At 39.5% G+C, this 23,409-nt stretch overlaps 1 protein-coding gene across 5 annotated transcripts in view; it reads left to right on the top strand.

Moving 5' to 3' along the window:
* Nucleotides 1–206: 206 nt before the first annotated feature.
* Nucleotides 207–23,409, top strand: part of mctp2a (multiple C2 domains, transmembrane 2a) — a 75,406-nt gene continuing 52,203 nt past the window's right edge. For all 5 annotated transcript variants that reach the window (XR_003674324.1, XM_028450744.1, XM_028450745.1 and 2 more), the window contains exons 1-8: nt 207–361; nt 1,687–2,610; nt 4,348–4,407; nt 4,493–4,589; nt 9,145–9,287; nt 9,388–9,464; nt 10,653–10,764; nt 10,845–10,868. Coding sequence is in view for 4 of the 5 variants with exons in the window: in XM_028450744.1 (XP_028306545.1) it covers nt 1,702–2,610; nt 4,348–4,407; nt 4,493–4,589; nt 9,145–9,287; nt 9,388–9,464; nt 10,653–10,764; nt 10,845–10,868 (1,422 nt within the window). In the remaining variant the exon portion in view is untranslated. The remainder of the gene's footprint in view (nt 362–1,686; nt 2,611–4,347; nt 4,408–4,492; nt 4,590–9,144; nt 9,288–9,387; nt 9,465–10,652; nt 10,765–10,844; nt 10,869–23,409) is intronic.

Below are 23,409 nucleotides of genomic sequence, written 5' to 3'. Positions count from 1 at the left end.
GGCATCAGCAACTGTTTCATTGTTTCCAAGCTTTAATCTCTTTCTGCGATGTCTTCATTTGACCAAATTCATGCCCAGATTTCCTTGTGATTCCATTTAAACAGAATCATACTGCTGAAAGAGGAAAAGCTCTCACACTCGCTGAAACCAACCTTGTTTGACTGGTATGGCCGGTCTACCTCGTCTGACCTCTCCACCAGTGACTTCTCTAGAAAGTTATCTTCCGAGTGTTTTAGTGCTACATATGTTTTGAGTTACCTTTGTCGTCACTGCTGGAATGGTTGAGCTGCTGCCTGTGTGAAGATCTGACGCTTCTTTTGATGAAAACTTAATTTTTTATTTCCTGAGATTCACTCCAAAGGTACAGTGAGGTGTTTCTGTACTTCACTTCATATCCAGTGAATGTTGAATGTTAGACTTTGTTGAAAAGGTTGTGATTTTGAAGTCAGGCAACTATTTCTTTGTTTTCATTATGTATTATTATATATTTTTTATGTGTATATTATTACTTAAAACTGTTTATTTTTGTTCAAAATCCAATAATATTTTTACAAAAAGTATACAAATAGCTATGTTTACTTCCTTTAAACGAGATGTCAAATTTTTCGACAAGGTTTAATTTTCTTCATTTTAGTGTTTATACATTAGTTGTAAAAACACGATCCCAGTTGTTATACTGGAATCATTGGAATGTTCTCCAACTGTGATTAGTGGGTATATAATACGTGTCAAACTCAAGGCCCGGGCGCCTAATCAGGCCATTTAGACCATCCCATTTGGCCTGCAGGAGAAAATTAAAAAGACAGAAAAAAAAAAAAAAACATAAGTTATTGTGTAAATTCTCTTTTAAATACCCAAATTCAATGAAACTCCACAATATTTGGAGGATCACAATTTCCCTCTGCTTTCATCACATGACTACAGTCATTTTAAATCTAAAATTGTTCAAAGAACTTAAGTTTCCTGATTTCATTTTACATAATTTCCCAAAACATTAATTTTAAAATTGCTTGTTTTCCTACCTATAATCTTTGGCCCACTGAAGATCAAACTACTTTGTATGTGGCCACTGAAATAGAATGAGTTTAGAAGATTTAATATTTTACTGTAGCATAATTATTGTAGTAGTAACTGATTGGACACTGATACATTATCCTATAGCTCCCACGGGCAATACTCACCAGTCCATTACTGGACAAACACATGGAAAATTAGAAGCAGAGACTCTTTTAACCCTACCGTCAATCATTTTAGATTTAAGATGTCCTGTTAATCGGCTGTTTGGGAACAAAGTATGTCATTTCAAAACAAGTCGGCCTCGATGAAAATGGTTAGTCAGGGTTCCCACCCTCTGCATCAGACGCATGCTCTTTTATAGATCTAGAGATTCTAGACATATTATCAGTTGTTTGGTTCCAGTATCCTAAAATAGGGACAATGAAATTAAGCATTTATCTTAAAAACAGCTTTTTAAAGTGTTAACTAACCAAGAAACTTAAAGGAAGACAATTTACTTAGTACTCGCAATTTGGCAAATGTTGTTATGAAGTTAAAGAAACCAACTGAAACTAATTAAACTAACCAAAAACCCATTCTTCAATGAGACACACTCATTGTTTGTTGGTTATATAGAAATTCACAAAGATGTACCACATCTTGTTTTACTGTTGTCCTTTGATCTTGAAGGTATTCACGCTCAAGATGGAACCGAAGAAAAAGAACTTCTTGGGAAACCTTCGATTGAAAACCAAGCTGCCCCATCTGAAGAAGCCCCGTAAGGTTCTAGCAAAGCAAAGCCGTGGTCTTGCCCACCGTCGTAGTATATCCGTGCCAGACCTCTCTGTGCCGAATGAAACGCCTATCGTCAACAATCCTTTGGCGTCCAACGCCAACGATGCCATCTTTTTTGACGTGTCTCCCGGCGTGAGCGATTCTGATTCAATGTCCAGTGCCTCGATTGCCGAGGGATTTTTAACGGACAAACTGAGTGAAATTACAGTTAGAACTCCACCCTCAGATTACCAAAGTAGAGTCTCCAACAGGTTGAGCGCCCCGGTGGAGTCCCTGACCCAATTAGATGAAATCAACTCCCTGACAAACAGAACAAGCCCGTTTCAGGAAGGCGTTTACACACCAGCGGATAAAAAAACAAAAGCACACATGTCAAAGTTTTCTTTTGATCCCGTTCCATCTCCAAGGCATGAGAGGATGTTTTACTTGGGCGAGGACGTTCCCACTAACGCTCCGGCTTCTTCTCTGACCAGAGCGCCTTCAGATACCGTTGCTGTAATACTGGCTAGGTCACACCTACAGCCAGACCAATCAAATCCCTGCGAAAGGAGGAAGGCATTGTCTGAAAAAGGGACTCCTCCACCAACGAGGGCTTTTACAGATCGAATGTTCCTCAAATTGGACGTTCCTTTGGAGAGTACAGATGGAACGTCGCTGGATTCGACAAGCGGCACTCCAAGCGAAGAGCAATTCAGCGTTCCTTGGACAGACTCTGAAGAACTGGATCGAGAACTGTTTTCCTCTTCACAGACGAAAGTTCCGTCAAATGAAGAGGGAACAGAAGAAGGACAGATACTGGAAGGGCTGGAGGAACTAGAGGTGAGTGTATCAGTGTATTCCTAACCCTAACCTTCGAGATAAACTGCTGCCTTTTGGAAATAATCTACGACAGGATCAGAGGCATGTACTTTTAATGTGATGACCTAAAATTACTACCAACAAAAAAAACCAATACAAATAAAACGAAAAAGGAATGACTTATGGATGAATTGATTTAAATTATGGCAAATTGTAAAAAAAAAACAAAAAATAAATAAAAAAAACAAACAAAAAGCTTTTATTAAATGCTCCCAAAGACTGAAATGCTTAAGATTGACAACACAAATATGAACATGAATGTATGGAAATTGTTTCTAGGGTTAATTCCATGTCTCAAACCCTTTTGGAAACCTCATGTAAAGCACATCAGAGGCGAGATGGGAACAAACAGCTTTAGAGATGCAGGTCACGTCATTTTAAAATGATTACCACCTTCTTTTTATCAATGACAGTACCATATTCAAATGACTATTGCCAAATGTATATGGACTTCAAATATAAAACTACTTTGTGCACCATAACAATATATTCCAGAATAGATGAAGGGATTCTGATCCCTAGAAGATAATTTAATTTTAATAACCTCAAGCTCAAAACACTTTTAAGGTTCAAAGCTTGTTACTTAAAGCTGATATCCGGAGGATGAAAAAAGAGAAAGAAAATTCAGAAGGGAAGGTCTCGATGATCCCCCCTAAACAGCTCCACTTCCGCTTTCTGCCTCTACCAGGAGCCATACCTCTACTTTTCTGCACGCGCATCGTGGAACATAACAAGGTCGCATCGGGTTGTATTGATATAGGTCTATGGGTCATTGTTATTCTTTTGGCGATGGATGTTTCTGAGGTAAGAGTCAAAATCATATCTGAGCAGCATACCTGCTTGCTGTTGTGATTCACAGCCTTGTTTCCGTGCAGAATTTACGCACGCGCATTCACTTTGATTGACAGTCTTCGCGACAATAAGTCGAAGCTTATTGGCTGGGCAATCGCGGCGCAATTTTCTATTTGTGCAGGAGTCTATAGGACGATGGCGGGACTTATATATGTTAATGTATATGAATGACCACTGGCAGTAGTTCGTATTAATAGACTAGTCAGGTATTTTTTCAGCATTTTGTAAGCAACATTTAAAAATAAAAATAATCAAAGTGAGTGCATATATACTAAGTTACAATATATTTGGAATTTTTTTATGCATTTAAACTTTATTTTAATTAAAAGGAATGCAGCTGGACAGAATATTTAAGCGTTATGTCATTGTGAAGTGTTCAACAATTATATGTTCAATATTAGCTCCCTAATGCTAATAGTAGCTGGGAAGTACACAGATTTTAATTCTATATTACAACATGATCCTACACTATTCTGATATAATAAAAATGTACAATCTACAGTAAATTTAACTGTAGATTGTTTGTATGGTGGTGGTTTTATTCTGATGGAAAGTAAAGTCAAATAAGATTAAAACTTTCATTAGCTAACTTCTCTAACATCGTGTTCATCATGTTCACAATTTTACAGACTGTATTTTTAAGGTTTACATATTTAATAACCTGAGTCTGAAGACATGTAAAACAAAGCTATGAATCTACACACAGTTCTTAGAACAGAAAACACGTTGTGTTCTCCATGAGAACAAACTACTACATGTTATTATTATATATATTTTTACTTTGGCTTTTCAAATCAATAATGGAAGAAACATACACTGCTTAATATTTCTCTTTCATCTTTGTAGATGTCCAGTGAACCATGTGACTTTTTTGATGACGTTTCTCAGGATCCTTTAGAAGCCTCAGTAAGTATTAACATCATCTTCTTATAAAGTCATCTCTGAATGTGTTGTAAAAACATTTAAATGTTTAAATTCTCCTTCCCTGCAGTCTTCAGCAGGAATGACGCCCGCCGTCTGTCAGAGGTATCTGTTGAACATCAACCTGAAGCAAGGAAGGAACCTGGTGGTCAGGAACAAACGAGCTGGTAAGTCAACAAATAATATTTATTATTGTGCTCTACAACCATTTGTTTTTCAGTTTAATTTCCATTTAAAACTAAAGCAACCGTAAGTAAAGATGAATAGAATCACATGTACCTTCTTGTACTTTTAAACATTTAAAATTCATGTCTAAATCTTGAAATATGAAAATTAATAAAAATGTAAACAGAAAAACAGAAACAAATGGCTTAAATTTGAATAACCACATAGAAATAAATATCAATATTATATATATATATATTATTCTGTTATTTTGCTTCATAGGGTTAGGAGTAATTGTTTATATTTAATTTAGTTGTTTAATGATTTGCATTAAAATGTTTTTTGTTTTGTCTTAATTTTCATGTTAAACACTAAAATATAAAATGTTACTGTTTATTGTTGTACTTTGAGAAAAAAGCGTTAGTTTTACCTCACTTTGGATCTACATGCAGTATTAAGTAATGTGCAGTACAGTGTTTATTTATTTATTAATCTTTTTAATTTGGAAATACAATGATATGGTAAGATAATACACAATACACTTTTTAAGAATTTCTATTTAAGTTGATTTCGTTTGATTCTTCTATGTTTTTTTTGTGTGGAATAAGTACAACAAACAAAGGCTGTGATTAATTTAGAAATATAAATGACTCTCATAATTTTTGAGATGAAAGGTAAAGGTAGGTTTTAATTTGAGCAACTTGCTGTGCTATTAGTGTGATAATAGTAATACTTTAACTAATGAGGATCTCCTGTGAAGGAGCTCAACTGATCATCCTGTCCCTTCATGTCAGTAGAACTTTGCCTCTGTAAATAGTTCTAATCATACAGTTTATTGGATGCTTTATTGGATACAAGTCAAAAATCTCCAGCTGTGATTTTTAAAAATATTTAAAAATCATTGTATGAATAATTTTCCAAATGGTTTGCCTTTTCTTCTGATCAGCGATGCATGTGTAACAAACCATGACTGCAACAGAAAGAGCCAACAAAGAGTGACTTTATGCATTTTAAATTTTAGAAACTTTTAAAACTAAAAATATTGCTGTTGAATATCAGACTTTCTTTTTTTGTCAGTGTATTTATTTCATCAAAGCTGTAGTTTGAATAGATATATTATGTCACTAAGAGTTGTCGAGACAATAGAAGCGAGTTCATATGAAGGCGGGACAGACTGTGTTCATGTTCCCGTGTCATAATGACGTGTGCGTGTTGTTTGGTAAACTAAAGTACAATGGAAAAGTGGCAGACAGGTATGCAGTCAGACTCGTACTTCGTAGTTTCACTCATGGGTTTCCAACTAGCAACATTTCTCAGGATCACATTTTCCTAAATTGTAAAATATTCTCTAACCCTTCATACCTTTAATGAGAAGCCATGTACCCCCTACTCCTGTACACCTAATAACAGTATAATGTATTGTCAGATGTTACCTATCCTGTTGAGGAATAATATATAATGAAAAAATTAATAATCTTATTCAGAATTATCACTCGATTTATTTAATAATCAACGAAACATTTGTTGATTGAACATATATCAGTAACACAACATATCTGTCACCCTGAAACTGTAAAATGCAACTCACTACAACTTTAATTAGAAGAGTGAGGTTGAGAGGATGAAGAGAACTCTAATTTAAGTCTTTTTCAGTATTTTATTTTCATGTTTGTCAAAGCGGAAAAATCCACTTTCACACAAGTACGAGTTGGCAAAGAGCATCAAACATGTTTGGCTCGCACAAAGCAATGTAGCTTTCCTCATATTTGAGTTTTTTTTGAAGAGTTTTTCTGTCACCACTAAAGGGCAGTCTACAGAGACCAGTGTGTTAAGTGTGCCAACACATGGAGGCTCCTGAAATATTTAGAAATGTTGTAACATTTTTTCAGCCTGATTCAGGTGAGGATCTTGTTAGTTCAGTCCCCTATGCCTAGCTTTAGCATTAGCGCCCTCATGTGGACTGAAAAGGACTTACAGGAATTGACAGGTCACCATATCATTGCCCCTCATGAACACTAAATTGCATTATTATAACTTACTGATATTTATTATAATTTACAAATATTTATAAAGAAGTTTATTTTAACTGGCCAACCGAGATTATTTCAAGAAGAGATCAAATACTCCCATCATGTACCCTTTTACAATACTTGACTTAGTCACCAATCGTCCTAATACCAACTATTTACAAACGTCTGTGTTTTTTTTAGAGGTTTTCACTCATGGGACAAATTGCCTAGAGACCTGGAAGACATGTCAACTTTACACATATTTAAAAATGTTTTAAAATCTTATTTTTACCCATCTTAATATATATGTCATGTATTTTTTCAATGTATTTGTTGGTGTAATGAAAATGTGTCTTGATGTAATGTTTCTGAATATTTTTAAATGTCTTTATTTTTTTTTTTTCTGTTTTTACATGTACTAGAATCTTGATTATTATTATTTCAATGGACCCCAGGAAGATTAGCAACCACCACGATGGAAGCTAATGGGGCTCAAATGAATATAAAAATAAGCAAAGGAACCTGCCGTCTTATTGATTAAGAGCTTTAGTTCTGCTTTGATGTGTTTATATGTGTATTGTGTGATGGAGATAAGCCAGCATCATTCTGTGGTTAGGTTCTGCAGAAATAAAGGAGAAGTGAGTATGAAATGCTGTATGTACTCTATGTACTGGTTGATCAAACTGAGCTTAGACTGGTTCCAGTTCAGACCTGACATTCCCTGTCAGAATGTGATGGTGATGATGTGATCCCTACAGTTCCTCCTCTATTTAGCCAAAAGTCACCACCGTGCCAGAGGCTCACTAATGCCATTGTCATTACATTATCTGAAAGGACCCACACCACTGCTCACACCCCACCCCTTGGTTTTTGTTTTTCTTCCCCCCCACATTAGTTTCCATTCTCAGTCCTGCCAAAGCTTTCCTTCATGCGAGCTGCCACATTCTGCTCCTGTCAAGTTGCCTGGAGGGTTCCCTGTGACGGGCTGGTGTGGGTCTTGCCTGCCGGGGCGAGATGTTCATTTGGAGTGGGGAGGGCTGGGGTCTGACAGGCCTGACAGCCCGTCCCCACAGGGCCTTTGTCATGTGATGTAAGCCTCCCCGCGGGCTCTCTCAAGCACCCCTTTATTCCCCACACAAACCAAGGCATTGGGATGGCTTTTTATGGCTTTTTAGTGTTTTTTTTTTTTTTTACTGTTTTTTTGGCCAATCTGCATGCAATCATAAAGACAAAAGAGTCCCAGACCCCCAACACACACACACACACACACACACACACACACACACACACACACACACACACACACTTTCCTTACAGGCTGGGGAGATTAACACTGGTTGCTTCTCCATCCTGGTCCGTGGTGGTCACCTCACCTTGGCGGGTGTTTCAACTCTTTGACAATTGGAGTGTGTGTGTGTGTGTGTGTGTGTGTGTGTGTGTGTGTGTGTGTGTGTGTGTGTGTGTGTGTGTGTGTGTGTGTGTGTGTGTGTGTGTGTGTGTGTGTGTGTGTGTGTGTGTGTGTGTGTGTGTGTGTGTGTGTGTGTGTGATATTATTGCACATAGCCCTTTTGCACATGGTTAGTATTAAAATATGTGTTTATATACATTATTATTACACCAAGAGAGATTTTTTTTTTATTTTTAAAACCGTATACCTATGTACATGTTAGTATGTAAATAGGTATATTTAGATGATAAGGCATGGTCACAATTCTGGTTTGTCCTGAGCCACACTTTCAAATTACCCTTGAAACCTGCAAAGCTGAATTCCCTGACTGATAATTAATTTTCTGGAGGCAAATATCTAATTAATACAGGTAACGAGTGGAGGATAAAAGAGCTTTTTTAAAAAGAAGTAAAAGGTCTGTGAGAGCCAGAATTATTGCTTGCTTGTACTGTAAGTGCCAAATACTTATTTTTCACAAGAACTTACAAATAAATTATTTAAGAATTGATACAATGTGATTTACTCTCATCTTTTTAAGAGGGACAACTTGCACAATCGGTGGCTGCCTAATACTATTTTTTGCCCCACTGCATTTTTATCACACACATTGGGGGGAGGGGTGAATAAGTGTGTATTTTTATATCATCCATTGTTTTGTGAAAGCCAGAATCATCATTCAGACACAGGTATTCATGCAGGAAGTGCATGATGCAATTTATTCGTTTGTTTGTTTATTTATTTCATTCAAGACATTAAAATGACATTTCAGTAAAGTAAGTCAGATACGAGACCTTGATTCAGTGACTGCTTTAGCTTTACCTTGTGGAAAACAGAGAATTTTAACTTTTGCGTCATTTATATATGATTTCCATGATTAATCTTATTTGTTCTTTGTATTTGAATTCCTTTAATAAATGAATAAGCCGCAGTATCTGTTAATATCAAACCATTTTTCCTAACTTCTTATTTTTGTACTCTATAACTTCTAAGACATGTTTTATATTTTTTTAATAAGGTAGTATCATCTGCAGATAATATTCACGTAAAGGTGAACGCTCCACAGTTATATAATATTTTCTTCTTCTGTTATTTTATTTTTAGGCAGCAGGGATCCGTACGTAAAGTTCAAACTGGAAGGAAAGCAGTTCTACAAAAGCAAAGTGGTCTACAAGAATGTGAACCCGCGATGGAATGAGTCCTTCTCCCATCCCCTACGAGACCGCGAGCACGAGGTGGACGTGAGGGTAGGTTTGACCATGACAGATTCACTTCTTTACACGTTTGGCCTTTTTAAGTTTACAGCTCAGAATGAAAAACAATGGAATGTTTGTGGTGAATGTGCAGGTGTACGATAAAAACCGCACAACAGATGAGTTCATGGGCTCCAGCAGCATTTCTCTGAATAATCTGGATTTGTACAGGTGAGTGTTTACATTTATAAACCCTTCTAATGTCCTCAAATATTACCAACACATTTTACCCTTATGGGGTCAATCTGAGACCAGGGATATCTGCCTCCAGAAAATTATTTTCATAAAATTGTTGACCAAGTTTTTTGTGTTCATACACTTTAATTGTTGAATACATAAATAACCCCTTGAAAATGAAACATTGACCTGTTCTCTAGCTTAAAGCAGAACTAAGCAACTTTTTCACCTTAATAAATCTTTCTCATAGTCCCTGTGAGGGTAATACAAGTGTTTTTGGGGTGATCGGGGGTCTTTCATCTCTCCCTGCTGTCTCTGGCCAGAATACATCACTTGCAGCTTTCCCTGCTTCCGACCTGGTGGCAAGACGTACTGCTTTACGGCAGCACAAGACAAACTAATGCTAGTCATTACACGGTTGTCTACAAATAAAATTTTGTACACACATTTTGGAACCAGCAAAAAAGAAGCAGAGAAGACCTTTGTCTGAGGAACGGTGCAACTCCATGCAGTGACAGCTCAGCAGCAACACACAGTGATCACGTACCGTTGTCACGGCAACAGGCACACACACTCGCAATCCATCCATTTTCAGAGCCGCTTTGTCAGCACACAAACAAACACATCACACACATTTCCACACTCCCTTCTGTATTACTCCCACATCATTCATTTCTTTTACTTGTTTGTCATCCTCATACTGTCCACATCGTCACATGGGACTGTATGTGTGAAAGCACTCTTAGTGTCACAGGTGAACATGTAGCTGTGGAGTGGGGCGGGGAGTTTTTACGACAGTGGCATAACCAAAAAAGACCTTTGGGGGAGCACTAAGCACAAGTTACTTAGTTCTGTTTTAAATAGCATTTATTCAAATCTTCTCAAATGTACTGACAACATTAATGACCACAAGGGTCTGAACCCTATTGATTGTGGTCGTGGCCTTTCCTGCAGGGACACCATCAGGTCGAGAAAATATCATCATGATTATTTTATGCTTAATTTATTTTACCCATCAAATTAAGAAAAGTCATGAAATATTTTTTTTTTTTTTTTTTCTTTTTTTTTTTTCGGAGTGATAAACATTGAATAAAGTCAAATTGAGCCCAGGGATAATAGGAGGGTTAAAACAACAATCCAACGTTGAATGCAAATTGATTTGTCTTTTTTACTTGTTGGTAGAACGTATGAGATGGAGTTACTTCTCACTGATCCAAAGAGTAAAGAGGAAGTGGGAGTGATTGTTGTTGACATCTGCCTCATGTTTCGAGACGCTACAATCAAAAGGAGTCCAGTAAGAAGTGTTCATGAGACCGACTGTTTGTTTGCATGTTCACTGTTTGTCTAATTGTTGGATTTTGTTTGCTTTTACAGAAATGGCCACCGAGAAAAAACAAGGTAATGATACTTGATTGGAGGATTTGTGATTTGTTCAATCCACTGAATTGATCTTTTATGGCAGCATCCAGGGGGCCATATGCAGGCCTCAGTCTGAGATTGTGCGGCCCCCAAAATTAACACACACAATTGCTCTAAAAAATACAACATTTTAACAAAAAAGACAAAGCAGATGCATACGAGGATTACAAAGATGTGAAATATTTAAGAAAGGAATATACAAAGTGACAACAAAAATACCCAAAATAACAAAATAAATGTGCAAAATGAGAACAAAAAATAAACAATGACTTAAAACACACACAAAACTATGACAAAACAATGAAAAAAAAAAACCCCAGAACAATAACAAGTTCGGATGAACTACGGCTTGGCCCGCGGAACGTCTCCGTGCCAAATAGGACGTACCACGTTCCCGAGAATGGGCCCCATTCAAATCTTGGTATGTGTCAATCATTCAGTAACACCAACTGTCGCAATATTTGCCTCACAAATAAATAACAAAACAACTTTAATGGAAAATGTCAAAAAAAGGGGGGTGGGCCATTCGGGCCCCTAATCGAATTTTGCGAGGCATAATTGTAATCTACGTTGAATTACCTTTGAAACGATATATCACACAACTATGTTCCCATAAATTTTGAAATTATCGGAAATGTGGAGTGACCCCATTTCAACAAAAGGGCTCCGAGCGTCTCATTGTATTCATACCAAACTGCATTCCGATTTAACGAGAACTAATGGAGGAGTAGTCATCTCAAAGCACAATCAAAATATAAAATTCATACAGCAGGAGGAACAGAACAGGATGGAGAGAGAGAAAATCAGCGTGTCCCAGACTAGTTGAGCAGTGAACCACAGATCAGGGACTGCCAACTCCAGCTTCAAGACACCTGAAACAGAAAAGAGAGAGAAGGGCGAGGAGAAGGCACTGATTGCAGAAAAACATGATACAGTGGAATGAGAATGAATATGGGATGACATCAGTGTAAATGGGGTGTACGTAATGTGAGCAATGTGATGGGTATACAAATGCCCTGGCGCCCCCGTGACACGTACAGGGTAATGGGCCCCATTTATACATTGGTATGTGCCAATGATTTGGTACCACCATCGTAATATTTGACTCGCAAATAAATAAATTTTTGTTTTTTCTTTTTTTCTTTTTGGGCACCAAATCCAAAATCGGGCTCCGCTTGATGCGTACACATCCATAGATTATACCTACCAAATTTCAGCCCAATCCGGTCACGATTAACAGAGGAGTAACAACAACAACAACAACAACAACAACAACAACAACAAAGTGAGTGGCGGTTTGAGTCCAGTAGCCTGGCCTAAAAATATACCAAAACGATATACACAATGACAACAAAAAAACACAATATGTTAACGTAAAAGACAACATGCACAAAAATTCACGAAATGATGACAAAAATTGTCAAAATTACTCCAAACGTATACGAGGATTACAAAAATAACAAATAATAATCAGAAAAGTATGCAAAACAACAACAACAATACAGAAAATTATAAATAAATGACAACAAAAATACTAAAAAACACTAAAAAACCCCCACAAAACAATGACATGAACACACAGAATGTTAACAAAAATATACAAAAATGACAGGAAGATACACAAAATGATAACAAAAATGCATAAAACCCTTTGTTCTATTTTGTATTAATGCTCAGATTGGTCATTATTGGTAATGCTGACATTAATGTTGATCATGTGACCCTGTGTTGGGCAATCACATTTTTTGTGATAAAAGTATTATAGTGTTATAAAACCTCTGTCCTATGGTCAGTCATGTTCAGTGTGAGCCACTAGGGGGCAGTAGCTCACCATGCTGTTCATCAACAAAGACTTCTACTTTGATTCTGGAGCTTTTGTGTGTCAATGTATCCAGTATAGTGATTTTTTTTGTGGTTTTATTGATTACCTTTCTGCCAATGCCTAGTGTGTGTGTGTGTGTGTGTGTGTGTGTGTGTGTGTGTGTGTGTGTGTGTGTGTGTGTGTGTGTGTGTGTGTGTGTGTGTGTGTGTGTGTGTGTGTGTGTGTGTGTGTGTGTGTGTGTGTGTGTGTGTGTGTGTGTGTGTGTGTGTGAGAGTATTTGATACAATACATTCCAACAATCAAAGCTTACACCCTAGCATTAATGGAGCATGTGTGGATGGAGCGGCCCTTCGAAAAGCTTTAGTTGTAAACAAAGTTCCATCTGATCGCCAGTGGTTTCCAATGGTTTGCAGCTGTAATTAGTTAGATTCAGTGAAACAATGGACACGCACACACATATTCACACCTCTTATCTCCTGCTTCCTAAATAACTGAGCTCATTTATGAATGCAACAGTGCTTTATCAGCTTTCTGTTTTATTCCATTTAACACCTAATCTGGAAGAAATGGAAGCCCATTCCTACCAGTAAAATAAATAAATAATAGGAAAAGTAAAACAACACAAAATTCTAAGTCATATGATGAATCGATGATGATATCCATCTGTAAAGATTTGTCTCAGCCCATTCCAACTGTAGCTGTGATGCATCACATGGAAAACCATTTAGACCTCTTAGATTGTATCTCATAATTATGAGATAACAGTATCTCATAATTAGTATGTCATAATTATGAGATACTAATAATACTGACCTATTACTATGTACAAGGTTTGTTATTGGTGGTTGACCTAAGTCATAATATTGAGATGGTATTATATAATTATGAGAGTATCTCATAACTGAGATTTCTCTCATAACTATGACTTAGTATTTTGTAACTATAATGTAGTATCATAATTATGAGATAAAATTCATAATTTTGACTTAGTATCTCAATAATTAAATTTTTTATTGTTATTATTTTTTCGTAGTTTTTTTACTGGTGTGAAGGGGGTTCCAAAGTGTTCATCTTGCTGTCAGAACATCATCTGAGACGGAGCTGAGAAAAGCTGTTTCCAACAGGAGGGTAGGGGTTTGGCACGATGCCAGTGTATCCGGGTGATGGTTCTCAGGCATGGCCGACCAACCATAAGCCAGATGTTAATGTGTAATATCCCAGCTGTGGACGGACAGTCGTGGAGCTGGGATGTGGGTCCGAGCTCGTCCAACCATATGGAAGCCCTGGCAGCAATAGATTGTCTTTAGGGGCCACTCACAGTTAAGTGGATTGTTTTATTGGCCACTGAAACAGAAATGTGTCCAACATAAACACTCAGGAGGACTTGGCTCAGGCTCTCTGTGTTCCACTGCTTTTGAAGGAGGATGATATTATTGATAGGGATGAGCCTGCTGAGCTTGCCCATGTTCATTCAGCTCTCAGGGAGGGGCTTTGATCCTCCTCTGGATCGGGTGGAGATGGAGGTTGTGACCCCGCAGGGCGACTGAGGGAGGCGGGACATCAAAGATCAGGGACCTGCTCTTTAATTACAGTTGGTCCCATACGACCTCCACGTTTGTTTGTACGGCCCTGGCCTATCACAGGCAGGCCTCACGGGAACGCCAACCATACGAAGGCTTTGTCTCCTCCCTGGTCTCCCCACTTGTCTCCCCACTGGTCTCCCTTCTGGTCTCCTCCCTGTGCCACACTGTCCTTCATCCATCTATTAGTTACAGGCTCTCAGTGAATTGTTAAATTACACATTCTATTGGGATAAATGTGGATGAATTTGCCAACAAACAGCAAGGTCCGACAATTATGATTGTAATTGTGTAATTGGTAATTAAATACAGTTATAATCTTTTTTTTTTTCAATTTTCTGGGCTTGTAATCAGAAGGTTGTCGGTTCGAATCTCACCCGGACCATCGCTGTGGGATGTTGAGCAAGTCCCTTAACCCCTAACTGCTCCCAGGCACCGCAATATGGCTGCCCATTGTTCCTCAGGGATGGGTTAAATGCAGAGGACATTAATTTCACAGAGGGGTCATTGGCTAGGCTAATGCTAGGCCAGTGCTAATGCTTAGTTAATGCTAAGCTAATGCTTAGTTAATAATAATCTAATTTTAATGCTAATGTTAAGCTTATTCTACGTTAATGCTTAGCTATTGCTGGGCTAATACCAATGCTCATGCTAATGTTAATGCTAGGCTAAAGACACAATCTCACTACCGTGCGGAGTCCGCTGTGTCACACAAAACACTGCTCGGCATGTATTTTTCACATCGACTGACATTAAATGTAACAGTGACAGAGCAGGAGAGATGGAGACAATCTATGAAAGTACTGACACTTGTAAAACATGTCCCAAAAAGAGTGCAAGGACTACAAACAAGAGTTGAGGATTGTGGGAAATGTAGGATTTTATTGGAAGCTACTACAAGCCTATGTTGTAATTGTCATCCTAATGTACTACTGATACTAAGTGTGACGTCTAAATTAGTATGTAGTGTGTTCACATGAGTTAGTATAAAAGAATTGAGTACGTCAGAAATACTTGGATGTATATGGGCTTCACCTTCATCTCGTGCTTCACTTACATCTACCTGTTTCACTTCCATCTCCTGCGTCATTTCCTGTTCCCGCTTCACTTCCATCTTCCTTCTTCATTTCCATCTCCTGCTTCTCTTCATCTTCCTGCTTCACTTCTTCCTGCTTTTCCTGCTGTTTTTCTTCCTGCTTCCCTTCCATCTCCCGCTTCACTTCCATCTTCCTGCTTCCCTTCTATCATTCTGCTTCACTTCCATCTCCTGCTTCACTTCCTCTTCCTGATTCACTTCTTCCTTTTCTTCCTTACTTCCTTTTCCTGTTTCAGTTCTGCTTCACTTCCATCTTAGTCATACTCAACCGCCCATGATGCATTGGAAGCAGAATGTAAAATGGTCCTGGGGCCGGCTTCAAGCTAAAAATCAAACATCCCCTTTAAAAAAAAAAAGAATTGCTTCTTGTCTTCCATTAGCTTTTTTTAATTTTATAATTTTTTTTACTCTTTTGTAAATACGGCTCTGGTTTGAAGTGAACAAGAAGATTAGTCAGTAGCGCAATGGAGGCTCTCTGAAAATGTGTGAGTTTTATGGGCACATGTCGATGTTCTTGTGTATTTATGTCTGTTCTTGTGTAGTTTTGTTGTCCCATTGTGTTATTTCTTCATCATTTTGTGTATTTCTCTGTTATTTTTAGTGCTTTTAGGCCATGTTGTGAATGTCATACTAACGTACTACTCATACTAAGTCTGATGTCTAAATGAGAATGTAGTTCTCTTGTTTTGAAGGAAGAGTCAGTAGCACAATGGAAGGTCTCTGAAAATGTGTGAATGAAATGTGTATGCGTGAGTTTTATGGATCAAATGAGCACATGTTGATATTCTACTTGGTCACTTTCTCACTTAAAATGCTTTTAGAACTTTCAGAGGTGGAGAATCAACTGAGCTATTTAGCCTTACTGTGCTTCATAGCGTTATCACCCAAGATGGCCGCATTTACAGACGGTGGAGACGCCGCTCCTCAATTGCTGTCAGAGAAAGACATTTTGCTATCAAATAATAATAATGCATCAATTCTATATAGCGCTTTATCATAGACACTCAAAGTCGCTTTACAGAATTAAGGCATTATTCTTTCACTCCACACTTAGTGGTGGTAAACTACTATTGTAGCCACAGCTGCCTTGGGGCAGACTGACGGAAGCGTGGCTGCCATAGTGCGCCATCGGCCCCTCCGACCAACACCAACACTCACTCACACACTACATTCATACTAGGCAATGTAGGTGAAGTGCCTTGCCCAAGCACACAATGACAGATACCACTGGGGTGACTGCCACCCCACTATGGCACCCTGAATTCTCAGTGGTCTCCCATCCAACTACTAACCAGGCCCAGACCTGCTTAGCTTCGGAGATCTAACAGGATCGGGCAATGACAGGCTGGTATGGACACAAAGACATTACCAAACTATGGGAAGAGATTTGTCACCTTTCTAACGGGCTAAAAAAGTACTCCATAGTACTCCATGTGACAACAACACAACACCCTGGGAGAATCCTGGTTCAAGTCTGTCCTGTTCCACACCATGCCTGCCATCATCGATTGAGGTAGAATAACACAGAAAATGGCATCCACCCTCTGCTTACTTTCCACAATTGTTTTGAAGCCCTCTCAAACAAAAACTTAGACAAACTGAGTCCAATTAAGCAAACCGAAACAACCGCCAGGAAAACGCCTCCACCACCGCTTGGATTAAATTCCCACCGGTCAAAAACCTCCTGAAGCTCGTCGAAAACTCCTCAAAGCTGCAATCCAGAAGCATGCTTGCTCCGCGCACACAGCCACTGACAAAAAGCACTCCAATCCTCCTACTGCTGCACCGCTTCAATGCCAGTTGATGACGGAGGATCCCCGCAGACATCAGCGACCCCCGCGCCGTTAGAAGCAGAGCTGCTTCAACGCCAACCGGAGCTGATAACAGAGACGGAGGCTCCACCATAGCCAGCTGTGATCCACCCGCCGGACGCTCCCGGTCAGTATAACAAGCCCACACACACTTTTAACACTCATCCCGCTAACTGCACTCATAACGAGGAACATTAGATACTTTAATGCCATCACACACTATATTCCAGGTGCTACAGTTCACACTATCTTAAACAAACTTAATCAAATATTACCCACGCTGTCAGCAACTGTCACTAAATAGTGTTACATGTGGGGACGAACGATACTATTTGACGCAAATCGATACTGACCATGAATGAGTTTAACCTTCTCTTTAACGTTCTAAAGGCATGTGGGAAATAAGTATTCATCTTTGGCCCTCTTCCTACATTAAATAGAGGTATGTAAAACTTTAGCCACCTCCTACAGCAGCATAACTTCTTACAATCCTGCTGCAAACTCCATAAGTTCACATTTATTAATAACTTTGATCTATTTTGGAAACGTGCTGATTTATTTAAAAGAAGAAAAAAAAATCGTGGCAGCAGTTTCTCACTTTCGCTTATCAGTCACCCCAAAATCCAAACTTAACCACAATTAATTCGAAAGCCTTTCCCTTGAAATTTGTAATCCCAAAAATTATATAGAAAAACCCATCTTACTGGTTATAGTTTACCGTCCTCCTGGTCCATATTCTGAGTGTCCCTCTGAATTATATGACTTTATCACTGATCTGGTGCTGAGCACTAATGAAGTTATCATATGTGACTTTAGCATTCATGTTCATGATGAAAACAACAGCCTAAATAATTTATTTACCTCACTATTAGATTCAATCAGCTTTACACAAAATGTAAACAAACCAACTCACTATCTTGCCCTGGACCTTGTTCTAACATATGGTTTATATATGAATCACCTGACCTAAAAAGAAGACGATATGTCTTAAAAAGTTTGCTCCCTGGAAAAGAAGTGGCTCTCTAAACATATTAGAAGTTAATATAACCTGGAAGAAGAGTTTGTTAGCTTTTAGAAAAGCTCTACACAATGCAAGAACTTGATCACTGGAACTGGATTAACACATCTCTAGTAACAGGTTATGTACCACAGGCCTTTAAAACTGCTGTAATTAAACCTCTCCTTGTCCAATTATAGGCCAATATCCAATCTCCCTTTTGTTTCCAAATTTCTTGAAAAAATCATTGCAGGTCAACTATGTGATTACCTACATGGGAACAATTTATATGAGAGATTTCAGTCTGGCTTTAGAGCCCATTACAGCACAGAGACTGCCTTAGTAAAAGTAAACAATGATCTTCTCCTACCCTAAGACAGAGGCAGTCAGGGTAGGCAAGGAAGGCAGTGCCTACCCAAGGATGAATTGATATTTTGATTGTTTTAATTATAATATAATTATAAATGATTTATTTTTCAATTTCCCATAGCCTACTGTACCTATAAGTTTGAGAGTGTCAGCATTTTGTGCTTTTCATAGCCCAAATGGCTAAACATTGCTATTTTCTGGTAGGGTAGAGATGCTGCACAAGTCTCACCCCGCTGTAAGGCAGGAGGAGGCCACACCCTCTACCAAAGGCACATTGCTGCTCTGCCTCTGGCCCCATAGCCAGTGTTTATATGTGTGTGCGCATGCGCTGTCAGTTCCTCAATATGAAAACCATTTACGTAAAAAGGCAGCTGTCTACGTAACAGTGCTATGCTAAACGCTATATGTGCAGAGTGCATTAGTGAAACTTTCTTTTGAAGAAAAACGACAGCTTTTAAAAGATGGGAGACCAACACCTGAGCTACCAGACCTTTAGCAATGGAAAGGTCAGAAAATTGTTTGTATTTTCCACAGTGAATGGTACAAAAGGAACCAGCTTCTAGTCTTAGTACGGGAGGCTGCTACTCTCTCACCCTTAAAACTAAACTCAAAACCTACTTATTTGCTAAAACGTATATTGTATAATTGCAACAACCTGAAATGGACATGGTCGGGTTTGTAATGGTCACAATCACTGGCCATTACACGTAATGGTCAACACCTCGGACCATTACGTGCAACTGTTAAACTCAAAACCTACTTATTTTCTATAGCATATACCGTATAATAGCATTACCTTAAAGCGAACGGGGTCTTGTCTGTCATGATTGCTTAGTAAGTAAGTAAGTAAGTAATATTTATTTATATAGCACCTTTTACAGACAGGAGTCACAAAGTGCTTCACAATACATACAGTGCATACAATACAATACAAATTACAGTTACAGTCACAAAAATATGATGGTCATAAAACAACCCTTTATCACTGGAATTTTAAAATGCTTTCTGAAACAAATAGGTTTTCAGTTGGCTCTTAAAAGCATCAACGGAATCAAGCAAACGCAAGGAAAACGGAAGATCGTTCCAGAGCGTTGGCGCGACCGCCTGGAAGGAGCGATCTCCTCTGGTCTTGTAATGGGTACGGGGGACCATGAGCAGGTTCTGATCCTGGGACCTCAGCCTCCGGGAGGGGGTATAAGGACACAACAAGTCTCTAATGTAGGAGAGAGCCTGACCATGCAAGGCTCTGAAGGTCAGCACCAGAATTTTGAAATTGAAACGAAAAGTGACTGGGAGCCAATGAAGGGCTTTTAGAATGGGAGTAATATGGGCCCTTTTGTTTGTGCGAGTCAGTAACCTCGCCGCAGAATTTTGTACCTGCTGAAGACTGAAGCCTTTTTGTTTAGACAGGAAAATAAGCTGTTACAATAGTCTAAACGGGAAGACACAAAGGCGTGGATAATCATCTCAAGATCATCTCTGGACACAAGTGAACGTAGTTTAGAGATTTTCCTCAGTTGGTAAAAACAGTTCCTTGTCAGCAGTTTAGAGTGGTGCTCTAATGACATTGCTTTGTCAAAAATAATGCCAAGATTTCTAAGGCTTGTTTTAGCAGACAAACTCAGGTCGCCCAAATACTGGTGAATCCCTGGCATAGCGTCATCAGGGGCAAACACCAGCACCTCCGTTTTGTCTGGGTTTAGTTGTAGGGAATTTGCACCGAGCCATTGTTTAACTTGCGCAAGACATTTCAGCAGAGAGCTTAATTTCTGGATCTCAGAGGGCTTAAAAGAGCAGTAAAGCTGAATATCATCCGCAAACAAATGGTAGGAAACATCATCAAAGGTCTGGATCATTTTCCCTAATGGAAGGATATAGAGTAAAAACGAAATCGGGCCCAAAACAGAGCCCTGGGGAACCCCACACAGCAAATCAGCAGGGTCAGACAGGAACTCATTTGCATAGACACTAAAACTCCTCCCCGACAAATACGAGGAGAACCACTCCAAGACTGGTCCAGACATTCCAACCAGGTCACGCAGTCTTGTCAACATGGTTTGATGATTCACAGTGTCAAATGCTGACGAGAGATCTAACAACACAAGAACAGCACATTTTCCAGAGTCGGCGGACATCATAATATCACTGGACACTTTAAGCAGGGCGGTTTCCGTGGAGTGATTCTTACGGAAACCGGACTGAAAAGTGTCGAAAATGTTGTGTTTCTCCAAGAAGGGTACCAACTGATCAGAGACCACCTTCTCCAACACTTTGGACAAAAACGGAAGTTTAGAAATGGGCCTGAAGTTTTTTAAATCTGCTGGGTCCAGATTGGGCTTTTTGAGAAGTGGTTCTACAGTTGCGTGTTTGAAAGAACTGGGGAAAACACCAGTTGACAGGGAAAGGTTGATCAGATCGGTAACCCAGGGGCCAATGACATCAAAGACTTTTACAAAAAATCTACAGGGCAGAACATCAGACACACAGAAAGAGGGCTTCATTTTGGTTACCATAGATGAGACATCGGCCTGTGTTACAAGGCTAAAAGAGGACCACTCGTGGGAAACAAGCTCAACAGCACCAGGTGTGCAGAATGAGAGCAAAGGAAGATTATCATTGATATCCTGGAGTTTATCGATAAAATAGTTTAGGAAATCATTGCTGTCAGCTTTACAGAACACAGGTGTAAGAGGAGCAGTAGGACATACAATAGAGTTGATGGTATCAAACAATACTTGAGGTTTTTTCTTGTTCAAAGTGATCAACTGACGAAAGTAGTCAGATCTGGCATTTTTTATAATTTCGTTTAAAGAAGACATAAGTTCCCTCAGATGCAACCTATGAACCTCAAGTTTGGAAGACTTCCACAGACGCTCAGTTTTTCGACATAGTCTCTTCAAATCACGAATACCATCACTAATCCAGGGACTCGGTGCTTTGCGAGTCACCAGGTTGGATTTGACAGGTGCAACCAGATCCATAATGAACTCACAATGGCTATTGAAGCTGTGGATGAGACTGTCTACATCATTACATTGCAAGAACAGTTCCGAGTTAAACATAGCAGAAAATGTTGCTGTTGTGTTCTCTGTGATGATCCGCCTCTGTGACCTAAGCTCAGAAAGGACAGGCTCAGGACTGGAGATTAAATCAAATAAAACACAGCAATGATCACTCATATGGACATCCTCTATACAAAGGTTGGCAACATTAAGACCAAGTGAAAAAACAAGGTCTAGCGTGTGACCCTTTTGATGAGTAGGGCCAAAGACGTGTTGCTCAAAATTAAAAGTTTCAATCATTGTTAAAAGTTCCACTGCTGGGCAGGATGTGCTGTCGTCAACATGAATATTAAAATCTCCAAGGATTAAAACATTTTCCAACTTGATTATTGAAGATAAAAAGTCACTAAAATCCTTTAAAAAGGCAGCAGCAGGTCCAGGGGGACGATAAACCAGCATACAATAAAATGAGCGGGGCGAACCAACTTTAAACATTTGTGATTCAAAGGAAGGGAAGACTTGAGTATTCATCACTTTACAGGTGAAAGTGTCCCTGTAAACCATAGCAAGACCTCCTCCGCGACGAGAGGGGCGGGGCTTCCCAACAACTGAGCAGCCGTCAGGACAGAGTTCATTTAGATGAATAAACTCCTCTTCTCTCTGCCATGTCTCCGTGATGAACATAAAATCCACGTTTTTCATGGTAAACAGTTCATTCAAGGAGAAAGATTTGTTTGCAATAGAACGGGCATTCAATAGGCCAAGCCGAATCAAGGGTGATGTCACGGACTTTGCGTCAGCTGGAGCTGTACGAGCTGGACACAGCGGGATTGGTCGAAGGCACGCAACACGGTCATGTGCTCTCCATCTGTGACGGGAAGTCAGGTGGTTGTTGACCGGTGTAAACACGGAAAGATATGGAGGCGATGTATCCCAACGATCACAATTCCAACGTTGCACTGGCTCCAGGGAACCGGAGGAGATGACACCGGAGGAGAGCGCGGCGCCACCGCGGTGCACACCAAGGAGAGGAATCCTCCGTAAGCACCTGACCCGGCGATCCAGGGCGTCGGTTCCCAAACGTGGAGCCCACCTGCGTCTAACTTGGACGCCGGACCGACAGCCTCGTTTCCTCTGCCTCCTCTTTTTGCCAGGAGTTCGAGACAGCAACACGTACTCAGGTGAGTCCCGCGGGCAAACAAAGGGGGGAGGAAAAGTTTGTTTGTACCTGTCCCACTTACTGTATAGGGACTCCATAGACTGCTTTATGCGAAAAAGAGAGCCACGATCGTAACTCCGGACAGCAGAAACAAATCCATTTGATAGTTGGGCTGATATGACCACATAAATTGCAAAAACACTCAACAAGAGACGACATAGGAGTCGAGCAGAGGCTTGGCCGAGCACAGGCGCCATCTTAGATCCTTATGTGTGCCCAGTACAAGACGTTTGACTTTATCCTAACCACTAAAAATGAAGTCCACAACCATGGAGGCAGACCTGCTAATAGTATATCATGTTTTTTCTGCAGTCTGTGCCTTCTCCTCGCCCTTGTCTGTCTTTTCTGTTTCAGGTGTCTTGATGCTGGAGCCGGCAGTTCTTGATCAGTGGTTCGAGGCTCAACAAGTCTGGGACACTCGGATGGTCTATCCTTCTATCCTATTCTGTTCACCCTTCTGTCCACTAACCCCAACCAGTCGAAGCGGATGGCTGCCACATCTGAACCTGCTTCTGATGGATATTTCTTCCAAAAAAAAAGAGGGAGTTTTTTCTTCCCACTGTCACTAAATGCTTGTTCATGTGGATCTTGTTGGGTCGTTTCTTTCTTACTATGGACTTTATA

This window comes from Gouania willdenowi, chromosome 6, assembly GCF_900634775.1.
Source record: "Gouania willdenowi chromosome 6, fGouWil2.1, whole genome shotgun sequence".
Classification (NCBI taxonomy): Eukaryota; Metazoa; Chordata; class Actinopteri; order Blenniiformes; family Gobiesocidae; genus Gouania; species Gouania willdenowi.
Note: the sequence above shows the minus strand (reverse complement) of the source record. Positions and strands in the feature narration are given on the sequence as shown.